Genomic DNA, 18,337 nt, shown 5'->3' with positions numbered 1-18,337 from the left:
CAATCCATATTTGTACATTCTACAATGAATTTGGAAACTACGTCTTATTCTTATTCGTCAAGAGAGGGTTTGAATCACAACACGCTTTGCTGTTAATTGTTGATTTAAGGAACGCATGATAGAAATATCAAATCAACTACGAAATGTTTAGCCTCAGTTAACAGCTTGAAATTTCCATATCCGAATAAGACGTCATGTTTTGACGTGATGTGCACGTGATGTCCATGCTTGTTAACAAAGAAGCTACTTGTAAGTGCCACTCCTTCGGAGCTTGCCGTGTACTCAGATAAAGAAATATAACGTTCAGTACAACGATGTTTTAGCTTTTCAGCAAGTCCATATTTATGCAGATACACCTATATCTGTGAAACCTAGTTCTATGCAGACACGCGGTGTGTATTTATCAGCAAATGAATTTCACATAAGCGATTCATTCGATGAAATAATATTGAGATGTCTTATATGTTGACGCTAACACATGACCTTTTAGTCTACGATGAGGTTAGGTCCATTTGCATTGTATTGCAGCTCTCAATGATACAAAAGGAAGAACATTTTCTCTCGCTTTCTTTCCGGAATACATCGATGATCCAATAGATGGCCCTAAAAACATTCTATACTTCTCATCCCCCCGTGATGGTATTTGTACTGTGGACTACAATGACGGCACAAGACGTCAGACAAGTGTGAATGTTGTCGCCAACGATGTAGTTAAACTGGCTTTATCTGACGCAACACAACTACCAACTGGAACAAGAATAGAACCAAAGGCCATTTATGTGAACTGTACAACAGCAATAGCTCTTTATGGACACAATAAGTTCCAAACGAGAGTGGAGACATCAGACTCTTTCACAGTTCTTCCCGATGATACGTTGTCAACGGATTATTTTGTTGCCAGTGTCGAGCAAACTGCAAATGTCGGCGTTGTGGCTACTCAGGACAACACTAACGTTTCCGTGGTCCTTAATGCAACATGTCAATATGTATTTAACGGTGTCCGATACACAGATGGAGACAATGTTAATGTCACACTGGGTTATGGAGACGTTTTTCAGTTAGGCTTAGCATTATCTAATAACTCTATGTGTGACTTAGGGGGAACCCGAATCCGTTCTAATCATCAGGTCGCAGTGTTTTCAGGTGCTTTGTATCTCACAGCGCCTACCTGTGATGCAACTCTTTATGGTCAACATCTGGTTAGACAGGTTCCCCCAGAGAGCGCATTCTCAAACACTCAAATTATTCCCAAAGTAGCGTCGAGTGATCTGGGAGCAATGACGTTTCGTGTATTGGCAAAGTATGACAATACAATCGTGAATATAACAAAGGAAGAAACAAGTGGAAATATAATAGCATGGTCTACATCACTGAATTCCACCGAGTTCAAACAATACTGTTCCCTATCGAGCGCCAACTTCATCATACAGAGCACTCGACCAGTAATGAGTACCGAGAGCATTTACATCAAAGAATTCGGAGGCACCTCGTTGTTTGTGCCAGGAACGGCTCTTTATGACAACAACTACATTGTAAAGAGCTTAGATTTGGATGGGGTGAACACAGAGAGTCCAATGATTACTATTGTATCTGAGGTGTCATCATTCATGGATGTCCGTGTAAATGGCCAGCATCGACATGATATCCAGTGGACTAACCTCACAACGATACCTTACACTGTCGGGGAACTACAGATAAACACTCAACAACCATATGTTGTCAACAGTTCATCGCCAATTCTAGTCAGGCTTCACGAAACTTTTGAGCGGGAGTCATACAACTACAACGCAGGATACCGTCTTCCGTCACTGGCAGAAACATGTAAGTCACTATACATGTCCGATTACTTAGGAAGGTATGGTTGATCTTATTGCAGACTAAGGATGTTGAGGAAAACATTGCCGGTCATGTTGTTGAGAAAGACCAGATGTTGTAACTAACATCCCGGTATTTTGAACTGTTTGCCAGTGCCAGCCAATGGTCAAGCGCCGGTTACATATCAAGGAATAGAAAGAGAAACTTTTGAATCATTAAACATATATCATATATTATATTTCAGCGCATGTGTTTGACAAAGAACTGATATATAAGGTGAGATGCAATTATAGCCTATAAGCTTGCGAAAACATTTTTCAGTGGATGGTGCTGTCACTCTTAAATGCCTACCCAGCGGCTGGTTCATTACCATAGACTTCATAGAATCGAACCTCGATATCAGTCTCCTCCCCCACATCTACATGACCAAGGACACGTGTGTCGGAACGATGCAGGGAGAGCAGCTCATATTCAACATGTCTTACAACGACTGCCACACACAAACAAGTGTAGGTTTCAGAATACATATTAGCTTCACCTAAACGCAGGTAACTGAGATGAAATTACTGAAATGATGGCGCCTCTATTTCAGACATCAGAAAGGACTAAACTTCCATCAACCATTGCAACAGTTAAACCAAGATTGTACTAATATCCAAACAGCAAACGTCTTTCGAAGTTAATACATTTCATATTATTTATGTGCTGAAATTCTGGGCATAGTGTACGAGTGAGGGAGTTTGGTTTAACGCCGCTTTTAACAGGATGCCAGCTATTGCCACGTGTCAGTTTCATATAGCCCGAAGTGAAACAGGTCTCTGCATTAAACATGTTGATGGAACCAGCGAGTATGGTACTAACAAAGAGGTATGGCATTCAGGAATTTGACCTCTCATGCAGTATTGCTGTCCCGAAGACATGGCCACTCTTGCCCCAGTTGTGTGAGAAGGGATTGACTTGTGTCTTGTGACACAATCTTAGGCACCTGTACCGTGAACTTCTTACAAACATACCCCTGCCCCTTTTCTGTTGGTAACTGACTGTCTGAGAAAGACAAAAGGATGATCCTCCCAATGCCAGTTGTGATGGCGATGGGTTGCCAGTCTAAAACGCGTGTTGAGCACGTAGCGTAAATGAAATAGAAACGGGCTGACTCGATCAGAACATGCATAAAATCCATTCGTAGTTTGAACAGATACACACGATTCGACATATTACCTTTTACAGTATCGATCCTTAGCAAGCTTTGAGTTTTGTCATCTCGAACTTAGTCGATTCCAATCCTCTTATATTCCAATATGGCGACACGCCTCCGTCAAACACTTCTGTCAGAAACCTTAGTTGGCAACAAGCATATGCATGCCTGGCATGCCATATGCAATCGTGTGCAAGAAATGACCCAAGGATGACTGATGATGGCAAGAATAATAAGTTTTCTAATAACCAAGTAATACCAAGAAGTTCGAAATGCAGTTGCATTTCAAGTGAATTTTATGCACGCTAAATTTGGACGTCTGTCATATATGTTAGTCTTTCTGTCGCAAGAATTAGAAAGCTTATATGCAACCATGACATTAGACATATCTTCACGTAACGTATTAGGCCACTATTGCAACATTTATATTAGAATGTTTGTGATGGAGTAATGTCGTCTAAAATCGACGACGTGCGACGCAACATTTGTAGTTGACAGTTGGGGTAAATCCTCTTCGATGAGTGTCGCCTCCTTTTCCGCCTATCGTATTGCAAGACACATATCGGCAGACGTCCAGGAACCCGTTTAATAAAGCGGTCGTATCCCTATAACGGTCGTAAGTGTATGTTAAGGTATTGGGGTTTCGACAGCGAAACGCGGCCCAGGCCCTGATGTGTAACCATTTAGATATGTATTCCAAAATGGAACGATCTTCTTGTGTCTTTTATCTCTATATTATTCAGGTATCCAAAGGAATGGTTACGTTTAAGAATACATTGGCGTATGCACTACCATGGACCGATCATTTGGTTCGAGATATCATCTGGGTTCATGATGTCAGCTGCTCTGAACCAGTGGATGGGACGGACTCTGTTCACCTTTACCCCGATTTAAATACAACTGCACATGGCTCAACATCTGGACAGGTGCAAGGATCCAGCGTCCATATATCCCTGTACCAAGATGCATCATATATGCACCTTTTGAAGGGCAATCTGATTCACACTAAGATTGGAGCACCTGTGTATGTTCAAGTTGCCTCGACAGGGACTTCCAATACAATAATGGCGTTACGATCATGTGACGCCCACCTTGACAGTGTTCCGGGGAAACAAGCGTCTTATCCTCTCATTGCAGATGGGTGAGTGAGATGACATTGCATCTGAAGGAAAGGATTTTGTTATGTGTCCTTCTTTACTTCAAATACCTTCCTCTGCGATCCCACAATTGGAAAATCACTCTTGTAACATTATTCCGTACTGGATGTAATCTTCGGAATACAAGCTGTCATTGGACTGTATATTTACTTTATACTTTATATTTATATTTACTTCCCGGTTCGTGTTACTTGCAGCAGGTCAAGTTATTTTTAAACATCAACATACGTGTACATAACATGTGAATACGAAAAATCATAGAAAATATGAAGTTTTTACAATTGTTCAATCTGGCTTTGGAAACGTTCTTGTTATATTTCCAGGTGTGCCGTGGCTGCTCGTACTCAGATCCTCGTGACGAGAAACTCCGTGACCAGGTTTAAGTTTGACATGTTTGACATCCCCAATGAACAGGACGGCATCTACGTCACTTGTCACGTGACATTCTGTGAGCAGATGGACTTCTCCGACAAGTGTCAACAGCAGTGTCACTCAAGTCCAAACATAATTGGCTAATATCTGTAATGCAAACCAAAAACGATGATGGTTCGTCACACAGATTTGAAACGGATTCTGTTGATTAATAAAAAGGTCATTTGTCTTCGGGATTTTTAATTAAACTTAAAAAACCCATAAACTCAACAACGTCATGAACAGTTTAGCAAATTGCTGACACAATTGCGATATATACACTGATATATATCATTAAAGAACAGAAAAGGGTATTCCGTTTGGGGTCATATTTTTGGGAACCGAGCTGTATGGTTATATATGGATTTAGAAAATGATTATTCCATGGCCATTCACAACGTGTTATGAATATGGCCCAACACGCCGATTTCGAACAGATGTTTTTCATTATGTGAATTTGACCGTTATCGGAGTAAATTCGAAATTTACACTGAAACGCGTCATTGTATTGCTGTACATTTCAAGGATACAGACCAGATTGAAAGTTGTTCTGATAATGTTTTAAACTCAATGAAAGGTTCTTGACATGATTCGGCTCTCACGTCAGGAAGGGTTACTCACAACTGAACCCGCTAAAGTATCTACTCTGGCAGCCGGTCATAAAGATATACCTCTAGAGGGTCCACACAAAGACAAAATGGAGGTAAAATATATGCTACACATCCAATAGTTTCAGGCTGGAATTGGAATAAGATTGGATAAGATCCACAAGACTGCAGATGTCTACAGACACAGCTACAGAAATGGGCACGAGAGGCGACCGTTACTGTCCACTCAAAAACTGGCTCGTACTTTATGTTTTCAAATTACCTACACTTACAAAGGCCTCATGTACGCCCTTGATAGATTCGTATTTTCGGTCAAAAGCTATTTTTGATAAATACACCTATTTTACCAATAATTAACCCAGAAGCCAACTAGATCAACTAGATCGGGAATATCCGATAATGGCCCCAACAGATACCGTGTTGCCAAGGAACCTTCCTATTATAGGATACACATGAACATCAGTATATATCATATATACTGAGTGAAATAAATAAAGAATCACAGGAAAATGCAAGCGTTCCTTATTATTTTCCAGTTTTCATCGCCACAGTGCTATTCAAAACGGTGATGAAAACTGGAAAATATTAAAGGAACGCTTGAATTTTCCTGTGATCCTTTATTTGTTTCTCTCAGTATATCATGGAATCAAACGTTAAGATCCGGGTTAGAAGAACCTATGGTTTTCAGGAGCCCATGCTTGTCGTAATCTTTTGAGGCGACTAACGGGGTCGGGTGGTCAGGCTCACGCTGAAGACCCGGGTTCGATTCCCCACATGGGTACAATGTGTGAAGCCCATTTCCGGTGTCCCCCGCCGTGATATTGCTGGAACATTGCTAAAAGCGACATGAAAACCAATTCACTCAGTCCTGATTTGATGAGATATTGAGAGATGAAGACCACTGTTTCTTTAATTGAATTATTCACAGGCCCGGATGTGGTATTCCCTACGACGGATTCGGCCGGAACTGTCCGAAGTGGTGTGACCTGTGTTTTGGCTTTACTGCTGACCCTACTGGTCAAGTAGACATTCCAGGAAAACGATGAATTGGAACTCAACATTATATCAGATCTTTTTCAGGGGATGGGATATTTGTTACATGTTCATAAGATATTAAAACGAGCTTCCATTCATCAGAAGTTCATGTCTCGATACACCCGTGAAGATCCGGGTTAGAATTGGTCTTCAGTAGCCCATGCTTGTCGTAAAAGGCGACTAACGGGATCGGGTGGTCAGGCTCGCTGACTTAGTTGACACACTTTATCGTACCCCAATAGCGTAGATCCATGTTCATGCTGTTGATAACTGGATTGCCTATTTCAGAATCGATATATAGCTGAGTTAAACAACAAACAAACACATAGAATCATTTGTATACATCCTTCGCTTTTGTGCAGTCCTCTAGTTAATGTTGAACGATCACACTCCCTTTATTACATTAACAACATATACACTTGTTACATTGCTGAACTCTGGACATAGTCAGACTCAATAACCTATAATATTTTCCTTCCGCTCCACCACTTATCTATATCAAATATCAAATCTTTATTTCTGATACTATGAGGCCACGGGCCTATGAGTACAAAAACACCTCATCGGTGCAGACATGAAATAAAATGATAACAATAAAAGCATGTATAATATATACAATCTTAATATGACAAAATTGATTTCCTTTTTTCGAATGCATAAAACAGATATTTAGCAGTATTCAAGGAAATGTCTTCATTTTTGGATGATAACAACGAATTGAATTTTAGTATGTTGGGGAAATCATAGAATTGCGACAAAAGATATTTATACGTGTGTGTTAAGCTATTGGGATTTGGCAGTCGTAGTGTTGGTAAAATGAGACCTAGGTATTCTGATGTGTCACCATTCAAATGTGTATTGTCGCAATTCCTCTTCATTGTTGAGTCATGTTTCCTTCTTCGTCTCTCGTTTGACAAAACACATGTCATAGAGCCCTGTTTCATAGTCATAACTGGCGATAAGTTTCGACACTCATACCGTTAGCATTGCTTTGTAAAATGAAACCCAAGTCCTCTGATGGTTCATCATTTAAGCATGCATTCGAAAATGGAACGATAATCATATTTCCCTTATTTCTATATTATTCAGGTCTCCAAAAGCATGGTTACCTTTAAGAACACGTTGATGTATGTACAACCAGTAACTGATCATTTGGTTCGAGATGTCATCTGGATTCATGATGTCAGCTGCTCGAACCAGTGGATGGGACGGACTCCGTTCACATTTACCCAAACTTCAACACAACTGTCCACGGCTCAACAGCTGGACAGGTGCAAGGTTCCAGCGTCCATATATCCCTGTACCAAGACGCATCATTTATGCACCTTTCAAACGGCAATCTGATTCAGGCTGAGCTTGGAGCACCTGTGTATGTTCAAGTTGCCTCGACAGGGACTTCCAATACAATAATGGTGTTACGATCATGTGACGCCCACCTTGACAGTGTTCCGGGGAAACAAGCATCTTATCCTCTCATCGCAGATGGGTGAGTGAGATGACAGAATCTGAAGGAAAGGATTTTGTTATGTGTCCTTCTTTACACGTCTATTACCGCCATCTTCCACTGTCTTTCTACAATTGGAAAATTGATCTCCAACTTCCGAACACATTGTATATACACGATTACGTATTCTTATGTACTTCCACCTTCCGTAATATTACTTTTTCAAATGTTGCCTGTAACTAACTCTAACAAGCAGTTTGTACTGTGGTCCAGTTCCGTCGGCGCCGATGATAGGTAATCAACTGAATGATTCCGATCCACGTAAATAGTTCGCACAACAAGCAGATTTTACTGGGCGCCAAGTCGTACCAGGAATGTCCAATTTGGCACAGATGGATAGTCATAGTTGATATGGAATAGACTTACATTTAACCACCACTCATCGTTTGTACCAGACACATATAATGGTCCAAATTATACCATGTAAAGCCATATCTGGACATTTACGTACTTTAATGAAGTACGAAAACATGAATCCAGTAATTATAAGAAATCTGTAGGTTGTTTTGATTCCCCCTGTCAGTTGTTTAAGATGACATTGGGTAAATTCTGATTTTATTCCCAGGTGTGCTGTGGATGCTCGCACACAGATCCTCGTGACGCGAAACTCCGTGACCAGGTTTAAGTTTGACATGTTTGACCTCCCCAATGAACAGGACGGCATCTACGTCACTTGTCACGTGACATTCTGTGACCAAATGGACTTCTCCAACAAGTGTCAACAGCAGTGTCACAAAAGTCCAAACATAATTGGTTGATATATCTGTGCAGGAGTTTCTACATACATTTGGTTTCCCTTATCTTCAAATAATTTGTAATCTTCGGTAGTTTACGGAAGTATTCAGAGGCGTGAATTTCATGTGACAAACAAAATGCACAATTTTCGTAAATATATAATCTTGATAATATGTACATCAACGAAACTATATGTTTCTTTAACGTTAATTCATCTTTAGGTGTTTTGATGTAAAAGATGTGAAATCTTATCCCTCAGTGTAGTTCGTTATTGTTCCATTTTACGCGGTATTATATTTCTTAGATTATTCACAGGTATGGCGATCCATTACAAGCCGTGTAACTTCAGCAACTGAATATCCTGGCGATTTTTGAGATAGGACTTACCCACAGTGCAATTATATCTGGTCACAGTGCTGAGTCGCATTGAGCAGGAACAATAGGTTTGCACCGTATCATTAAATAGTAATGAAGCTTGATTAGACTAGTTTCCCTAATTGGTCAGCATTGGAAATATGATGCTTTCAACACATATATATATATATAAAATTCATACACGCAAAGAACCACGAAGGAAATGAATCTTGGTAATGTTTGATTTCATGATCACCTATTATCTATTGATTATTTTACATTTATGCTCAACCTGTTTCTGTTGTATGTTGCATCATGCAGATGACCTGTCCATTCTCTTTAGGTCATGGTGAGAAACTGGGTGAATGTTGTTTTACGTAATAGGCAGCTTTCAAGGTACATGACTGCAGACTGAATAGTGGATAGGAAATTATAATAATACACCCAATTGTCATTGCTGCACACACGTTTCCATTGACATAGGTCACAGTCTGCATGGTATAGGATGTTCTCCCACATTCACGAACAATAGATTCTAGTAGATTGACTGCAAAACAATCCCTCCAAAAATCTGAATTTAGTAACAACAGTTAATGTTACCTTCGAATGCGAGGCCTACACTTCTAACATGAAAAATACACTTTAACAGTTAGAAAATGAAATGTCTAGCACATGGAATATATAGCTGATATTACTGAACATGTGTAATATGATAATTAAATACCTTTGTATGCTCGAGTGTCGAAATCATGGTCCAAAGCATATCAAATCGAAGCACGTAAGAAAGCAAATGAATGATCGCCCTTGGAGAGCTATAACAAAGAATGCAAACCGCTATGAAGTTACTTGACTCGAAGGAGAGTTTTGTAAAAGTGATATCCTATAATGACATTCAGATGATATTGTAATTTGGGGCTCGGGATGGTTCAGCCGCCTGAGGCAAAATAACTTGCTGCACAAAGATTCCCTAGCAAATGCAGTGATCTTAATGTTGACTCCAAATTCGACTTGATTGTGAACATTATTTCTTCTTCACAGTATATCAAAATACTAAACGTCTTACACAGCCCAGCATTTTACAGTACATATGGCTGCTGGGGAAGCTGTAGACAGTTACTTTTTCCAGCATGTATGTCAGACATCAGAAATATCCTGCACTTACAAATCACGCCTTATTGAGCCACTTTATGCCACTTCTTCTACTACTTCAACATGAGGATATGCATTTATAATTAAAATCAAAATCAGACATTGAAATTATACAATTTAAATAGATTCTTAAAGTGTTTCCAACCTACGACCAATTTAGAACGAACATATGTCTTATCTTTGTGAAATCCACTGCGCATGCACAGAGTGGTGAAAGCTTATCACCATGGCATTTGTAATCTGTTCCTGACCAAGCTTCTGATGATTGCTGGGGCGGTGGGGTAGCCTAGTGGTTAAAGCGTTGGCTCGTCACGCCGAAAACCTGGGTTCGAATCCCCACATGGGTACAATGTGTGAAGCCCATTTCTGGTGTCCCCCGCCGTGATATTGCTGGAATATTGTTAAAAGCGGCGTAAAACCAAACTCAGTCAGTCAGTCTGATGATTGCTTGTTTCGACTAGTTTTGAAAGTTTGGCTGTCATCACAATATAATATCCATGAGGTTTACCAAAGTGATAAAAATCTTATAGAGTCCAGACTGTGACCGCATTGATGGCTGCTGGGGGAAACTTTAGATATTTTCTAGTTGTAGGAGCATGTCATGTCAGACATCAGAAAAACCCTACACTCATAGATAACGCCTTGTCCAATTGTCTTTATTCAGTAACTTTTACTTCTTTTTCTACTACTTCAACAAAAGAACTCTTTGCGCACGATACAAGGGTGGACTTGTAATTCATTGTAAAGACAATGTAATAATATTATACAGTACAAATATACTTTGAATTCATTCTCGAAGCGATTTACATATTTACGACGAAGATATAGCTTATCTTTTCTTAAATGAGCAGCATATAGACTGAGTGGTGAAAGGGTATCACCATGACATTTGCAAGCTGTTTCTGGCCCATCTTCTGATGATGACTAAGAGGCGACTAACGGGATCGGGTGGTCAGGCACGCTGGCTGGGTTGACACATGTCATCGGCTTCCAATTGCGCAGGTCGATGCTCATGCTGTTGATCACTGGATTGTCTGGCCCAGACTCGATTATTTACAGACCGCCGCTGGAATATTGCTGAGTATAGCGTAAAACTAAACTCACCCACTCTGATGATGGCTCGTTGTAAAATGGCGACTCAAGTCTTCAACGATACCTTGCCCGTTCGCTCACTTGAAATCTCGTGTACATTTATCTGATTCACCTCCCAATGGCAAGGTGTATGAACATAATTTGCTTATCTCCCTTAACTACCAATGCTAGTGCTAAAGGAAACGACTGAGCCGCCGAGATTCGTTGTGCGACATTACGTCCTTCAGAAATGCTAATATGGTATGATTGTGGCTTTGAATCACTAATTCGGATTGACCGTGACTCTTTTTGGTCAGCGTTATATCCCTGCTATTTGGTTCACAAGGGGTAAACGGACTGAGATAAACATCCCATATACCCAAGGCAACTTGACACAACGAAACTAAACATAACTAATGTACTATTGCTTGCATCGGTCAGGCACAATTCGCTCAGAACGTCCTGCTACACAGTAACACTGTCTCAGTTCCACAGTCAGCACCAGACAGAACTAGAAATACACATGTAAATCCGTAAATCTCCTCTTTACAATGATTTGTGTGTTTTCGTTTATGCTGTATTGTAAATGAATATATTTATTTTTAACTTCATTTAATCTAAGATAACTAATTGTATATTTAGAATGTAGGTCAAGTAGTCCAGCTTAAAAAGGATCTAAGATAAATTTCCACTTACTTTGTTCTCAACAGTGATCGAGGACGAAAGATGGCTGCTTTGATGAATATCCTAAAGTTGGTTTGCATTTTATGTTCCTGTAATCTGCTATGTGAAGGTAGGTGTGTAGTTACGGTACCACAGTTTTTAGATATTGGACCAACACTACATATATTGTACAATATACAAATATACAATATATAATGCACTTTCTATCTTTGAAACATTTTTGAGTCATTTTAGAAGTTGGGACGTACAATATTGAACACACTTTATGGATGACAACTTCTTTATTGTGTAAGTGCGACGTTTCCATACAGACTGTTGTACCGTTGTCAAGCGGTGTCAGTGACAACGGTACATTCCTGCTTGACAACGGTACAAGAATCTGTATGGAAACGCCACACTCACGAAATAGCAACGTTGCGATCCATTAAGTTTGTTCAATATTATCATTGAAACTACTTGAATCTTATTCGCTAAGAGAGTGTCTGAATCTCAGTACCCTTCGTTGTAAATTGTTGATTTAAGGAACGCATTAATCAAGAACATGCGATACAAGCGTCGAATTGCTAGCGACAATAAACAGCTTTAAATTTCTATATCCGACTATGACGTCATGTTTGGGGATGTGACATCATAATAGTGACGTGCTGTCCACGCATGCTTGTTGACGAAGAAGCTACATGTAAGTGCCACTCCTTCAGAGCTTGCCATGTATTCAGATACAAAAATATGACGTGCAGTTAATTTATGCAGTTACACCTACATCTATGTACCCAGGTTCTGCGAGGGCACGCATGGTGTATTTATCGTCAAAAGAATTTCACATAAGCGATATATTCGATGAAATAGAATAGAGATGTCTAAAATATTGACGCTAACGAATGACGTTTTATTCTACGAAGACTCCAGGTTCATTTGTATTGCATTACAGCTCTCAAAGATACAAAAGGAAGGGAATTTTCTCTCGCTTTCTTTCCGGAATACACTGACGATCCAACAAATGACCTTCGAAACATTCTGTACTTCTCATCCCCCCTTCGTGGTGTTTGTACTGTGGACTACAACGACGGCACAAGACGTCAGACCAGGGTGAATGTTGTCGCCAACGATGTAGTTAAACTGGCTTTATCTGACGCCACACAACTACCAGCTGGAACAAGAATAGAACCAAAGGCTATTTATGTGAACTGTACAACAGCAATAGCTCTTTATGGACACAATAAGTACAGGAGCGGTGTGGAAACATCAGACTCATTCACAGTTCTTCCTGATGATACGTTGTCAACGAATTATGTCGTTGCAAGTGTCGAAAAAACTGCAAATCTTGGCGTTGTGGCCACCCAAGATAACACTAAGGTTTCCGTAACTCTTAATGCAACATGTGAATATGTGTTTAACAGTGTCCGATACACAGATGGAGACATTGTTAATGTCACACTGGGCTATGGTGACGTCTTTCAGATAGGTTTAGCTTCATTTTCGAGCTCTGATAAGTGTGACTTAGGGGGAACCCAAATCCTTTCTAATCATCAAGTCGCAGTGTTTTCAGGTGCTCTGTATAGCTACATGCCTAGCTGTTATAGAAACTCTTATGGGGGTCACATGGTTAGTCAAGTTCCCCCAGAGAGCGCTTTTTCAAATACTCAAATTATTCCCAAAGTGGAGGCGATTGACCTTGGGGCAATGGTGTTTCGTATATTGGCAAAGTATGACAATACAGTCGTGAATATAACGAAGGAAGAAGTAAATGGAAATGTAGTGGCATGGTCTACATCACTGAATACCGCCGAGTTCAAACAATACTGTTCTCTATCCAGCGCCAACTTCATCATACAAAGCACTCGACCTGTAATGTGTACCGAGCTTATTTACTTTAAACGTGATGGAGGCACATCGTTGTTTGTACCAGGAACGGTTCTTTATGACAACAACTACATTGTAAAGAGTTTAGATTTGGACGGGGTGAACAAGGAGGGTCCAATGATTACTATTGTATCTGAGGTGTCATCATTCATGGATGTTCGTGTAAATGGTCAACATCGGGATGACATCCAGTGGACTAACCTCTCAACGGCACCTTACACTGTCGGGGCACTGCAGATACAACCCCAAAGGCCATATGTTGTCAACAGTTCATCGCCAATTCTAGTCAGGCTTCACGAAGCATTTGCCCGGGAATCATACAGCTACAATGCAGGATACCGTCTTCCGTCACTGGCAGAATCATGTAAGTCACTATACACATAGTTTATTTAAATATGTCTTAGTGTGATTGCATTCAACACAAATGATGTTGGGGAAACACCACTTTTTATATCAAGTCGGAAGTTTTCAGCATTTATCCCTTCTCAGTGTATGACGTTGAAAATGCTCCGCCAACGTCGATGCATGTATCTGTAGTGAAATTCTATCCATCATTTGTACTTTATTTTGTAGTATAATATGTTGTATCGTTGAATTTGGACTGTTGTCATTAATTCCAAATACCACACACGGATCTGAAAATAAAGATATGGATCAATATCAGCCAATCCAGCGCTGACTATTTGTCAAGAAAATAGGAAATAGATTGCATGAAAAGACTGTAGGAGCTGATTGTTAGTTTTAATTTACCATACAAATCATGGTCATAAGATATTTAACTTTTCAATCAATAAACACATAGTATATCTTACATTTCGATGCATGTCTTTGACAAAGGTTTAATGTAAACGGTTCGATGCAATCATAGTTTGCAATCTATGAGCTCATACCTTGTGATACCATAATAGCTGGGAGTAACGCATGAGCCGGTTATTCTGGAGAACACTTGTTTCAGTGTTTGGTGCTGTCACCCTCAAATGCCTACCAGGAGGGTGGTTCGTTACAGTGGACTTCATGGACTCAAACTTCGACATCAGTCTCCTCCCCCACATCTACATGACCATGGACATGTGTGTTGGAACGATACAGGGACGGCATCTCATATTCAACATGTCGTACAACGACTGCCACACACAATCAAGTGTATGTATCAAAATACATTTTTATTACTACACCTAAACGCAGTAATGCGTAATGAAATTACTGAAATGATGGGGCTTCTGTTTAAAAAAAGGGATATTGCACTACCATTCAAGCAAGTACCGCCCCCGTGGTGTAGTGGTTAGAGCGTCCGCCCGGAGAGCGGAAGGTCGCGGGTTCGATCCCCGGCCGCGTCATACCAAAAGGACGTTAAAATATGGTACTTGTTGGTCCCTGCCTGGCGCTCGGCATTAATGGGTACAACAAGGACTGGTCGGCTCGGAGTCAGTATAATGTGTCTGAGTGGGGTATTCATGCTTCACTGCGGCATGGTATCTTAGTGGGCTAGCACTATTAAACCAGCTTCAGTCTGGGCTAGTACAAGCAGCCGCACATACACCCGCATGCACGTCGTCATATGAGCGAAATATTCTCAAGCACGACGTTAAACCCAATTTCACCTCACCTCACCTCACCATTCAAGTAACAAGAACATCGTGATTCTGCACCTAACATTTCATTTGCAGTCATTGTATTATAGCTATATCTATTTGCTGAAGTGGATGCGAAAGGGAATGTTTCTAAACCACATTGATCCGTCAGATGAAGTTCTGGGCATGGTGTGTAAATGACACGGATTAACCCCACTTGTAACAGTACACTAGCGACATTGTGGCGTGTCCGTTTTTTTATAGGAGGAAATCCCGAAGTAAAACAGGTCTCAGTCGTTGAACATTTTGGTGAAACCAGCGAGTATGGCACCGACACACAAATACGGCGTATCGGAATTCGAACTCATATTGTTGGCATGGCTAAGGATGGATGCTGTACTTTAGACAACAGGACAAACCTTGCCCCAGTTGTAGGTGAAGGGATCGACCGGTGCCTTGTAGCAATCTTCAGTACCTTTATCGTGACGCCCTTACAAACCAACACGTGCCCCTTACCTGTTCGTCACTGGGTGTCAAAGACAGACAAGAACGTTTTTCCTCGTGCCAGTTGAGGTTGCAATGAGTTGTCACTTTGAAACATGCGTGCTGCACATGTAGCACATCTACAATTGAAACAGACGAAAAAAAAGGTATAATTCTCATAGGACATTTAAACAGATACAGGCAATTTGACGTATTATATTACAAGTGGTCCGCATGTATTTTGAGTTGTAAATCATCGATCCAACTCGACTTCAATTTTTTTTTCGAATATGACTTTAAATACTTCCGTCATGTAACTTAAATGATCCACGTGCTTGGGTGAGTGCTCTTAAATCTGGGCACATCAAATCACCCAGGAAAGCGGGAAAAGCCAAGAAGATCAAATGCACTTGTCTTTCCAGTGAGACTTTCACGTTGGAGGCTTGTTATTGATGTTAGTCTGATGTCGCAAATATTGGAAAGGTTATTTGCAACCTTCACGTTAAACATTACACAGCTATTGCAACATATATATCAGAATGTCTGTGATGGAGTGATGCCTTCGAAAATTGGCCATGAGACAACACCTGTGGTGGACAGTACATTTTGTGTTCTATTTCTTCGCCCCGTTTCATGAAGCAGTTGTAAGGCTACAATGATCGTAAATGTGTGTTACGTTTCGACAATCGTACGGTTGTTCATGTATCTCATAAATCTATATTATTCAGGTATCCAAAGGCATGGTTACCTATATGAACGCGGTGATGTATGTACAACCAGCGACTGATCATATGGTTCGAGATGTCATCTGGATTCAAGATATCAACTGCTCCGAACCAGTGGATGGCACGGACTCCGTTCACATTTACCCATCCTTCCAACACAACCGTACATGGCTCAATATCGGGACAGGTGCAAGGTTCCAGCGTCCATATATCCTTATACCAAGACGCATCATTTATGCACCTTTCAAACGGCAATCTGATTCAGGCTGAGGTTGGAGCACCTGTGTATGTTCAAGTTGCCTCGCCAGGGACTTCCAATACAATAATGGTGTTACGATCATGTGACGCCCACCTTGACAGTGTTCCGGGGAAACAAGCGTCTTATCCTCTCATTGCAGATGGGTGAGTGAGATGACATAGAATCTTAAGGAAAGGATTTTGTTATGTGTTCTTCTTCACTTGTGTAAAGTAAACTATGTTTCTACACTTGGTAACTTAATCTCGTAACATTCATCATGCTTGTTAAGGCCTTCCGAAGACAAGATCAGTGTGAAATATAATATATAAACACGAAAACGAGAATCACAAAGTCTGATAGATTGGATTGATTTAAAATAGCTGTTGTTAAATAGGGCTTGGAAAATGTCTGATATTATTTCCAGGTGTGCTGTGGATGGTCATACTCAGATCCTCGTGACGCGAAACTCCGTGACCAGGTTTAAGTTTGACATGTTTGACATCCCTAATGAACAGGACGGCATCTACGTCACTTGTCACGTGACATTCTGTGACCAGATGGACTTCTCCGACAAGTGTCAACAGCAGTGTCACAGAAGTCCAAACATAATTGGTTAATGTCTGTAATGCTAACCATGAACGTTTATTGTTCGTGGAACGGATTTGAAAAAGATCTTGTTCTTTAATAAAAATATCACTCACTAGTTGTCTGAGGTTTTACAATTTCAAAGCACGAGAAGGTGTAAGCTCAACAACTGTTTTAACAAATTGCTGATACTATCACGATCTATACACGTACGTTCATGTGAACTAATGCTTTACCATTTAAGTTGGCATTATATGTTTTAACTGTTCACTCTCTTTAGACTTGCTTGAGTCTGTCCGTAACTTTACGCGTCTGCCCTGAAATATGAAAACGTTTCTTACATCATTTGTCCCCGCAGTTGTGGAAGGCTATCCTCGAATTAAATAAAACAAATGCTCGTACTATTGCACTTTCATTAAGTCTCCAGGTCAGTTTGAGATTTCATCATATACATTTATTTAAAGCAAGCAGCTGGATCTGCAACATATATCAAATTTGTGGATTGTAATTTAAATATTCAATCAACAAGTTGCACAATTAAAGAAATTATTTGAATTATATATATTCATTCCGTCCAACTGTTGTCTTGCGGTTTGAATTTGAAAATGAGAAACACATAAAAATGCCGACTAGAAGAAAGGCTCACAATAACTGAGTGCGTTTGATGTGCCAAGGAGGAGTATTTTCATGTTTGCCATCAATGTTTTTTGTGATGACAGAATCGCAGAGGTGTTATACTGCCATTTAATGACCATGAAAATAAGAGGATTGGCATAGCATACCATACTTGTTTGATGTGTAGAGATTGGGGGATCATCGCTGGCAATTTGGAAGGGTCCATGCAGGTAGCCAAAGTACTATAAGTCCACATGGTCTCTAGTATGGTGATATACTTTCAGGTGCTGGTGATCTATAGCCCGTTTTTATATTGTATTGTCTTGCATTATAGCAGTTTTAGTTCCATGCTGGTTTTATTTCTCTATCTGTGATACACAAGTAGTTTTACTGTTCATCGTTAACAGTTTTATGGCTTCTAATATTTTTTATCTTTACTGATAATAAATTATTCTCGACACGCTTTGGCTGAAATATTACCGATGTAACGATAAATATTAACTCATTCACTCACTCATAAGGCAAAGACGGATTTATACCAT

At 40.2% G+C, this 18,337-nt stretch overlaps 2 protein-coding genes across 4 annotated transcripts in view; both read left to right on the top strand.

Moving 5' to 3' along the window:
• Positions 1-218: 218 nt before the first annotated feature.
• LOC124283647 lies at positions 219-4,768 on the top strand. The gene is made up of 5 exons (XM_046719639.1): positions 219-249; positions 529-1,821; positions 2,137-2,324; positions 3,754-4,151; positions 4,491-4,768. Exons 1-5 carry the CDS (start codon positions 219-221, stop codon positions 4,681-4,683), a joined length of 2,103 nt encoding a protein of 700 aa, XP_046575595.1. The 3' UTR covers positions 4,684-4,768.
• Positions 4,769-11,672: 6,904 nt separating this feature from the next.
• LOC124283635 (CUB and zona pellucida-like domain-containing protein 1) overlaps positions 11,673-18,337 on the top strand; it is a 48,864-nt gene continuing 42,199 nt past the window's right edge. The window contains exons 1-5 of one of the 3 annotated variants that reach the window (XR_006900371.1): positions 11,673-11,827; positions 12,647-13,942; positions 14,534-14,721; positions 16,361-16,759; positions 17,020-17,298. The gene's annotated coding sequence lies outside the window, so the exon portion shown is untranslated. Of the gene's footprint in view, positions 11,828-12,122; positions 12,398-12,646; positions 13,943-14,533; positions 14,722-16,360; positions 16,760-17,019; positions 17,299-18,337 lie in introns of those variants that run through there. The other 2 variants (XR_006900373.1, XR_006900372.1) reach the window with 2 other exon arrangements.

Source organism: Haliotis rubra, unplaced genomic scaffold, assembly GCF_003918875.1.
Source record: "Haliotis rubra isolate DU_JTF1 unplaced genomic scaffold, ASM391887v1 Scf319, whole genome shotgun sequence".
NCBI classification, from domain to species: Eukaryota; Metazoa; Mollusca; class Gastropoda; order Lepetellida; family Haliotidae; genus Haliotis; species Haliotis rubra.
The sequence above is the reverse complement of the archived record's forward strand: the minus strand, read 5'-3'. Positions and strand labels throughout refer to the sequence as shown.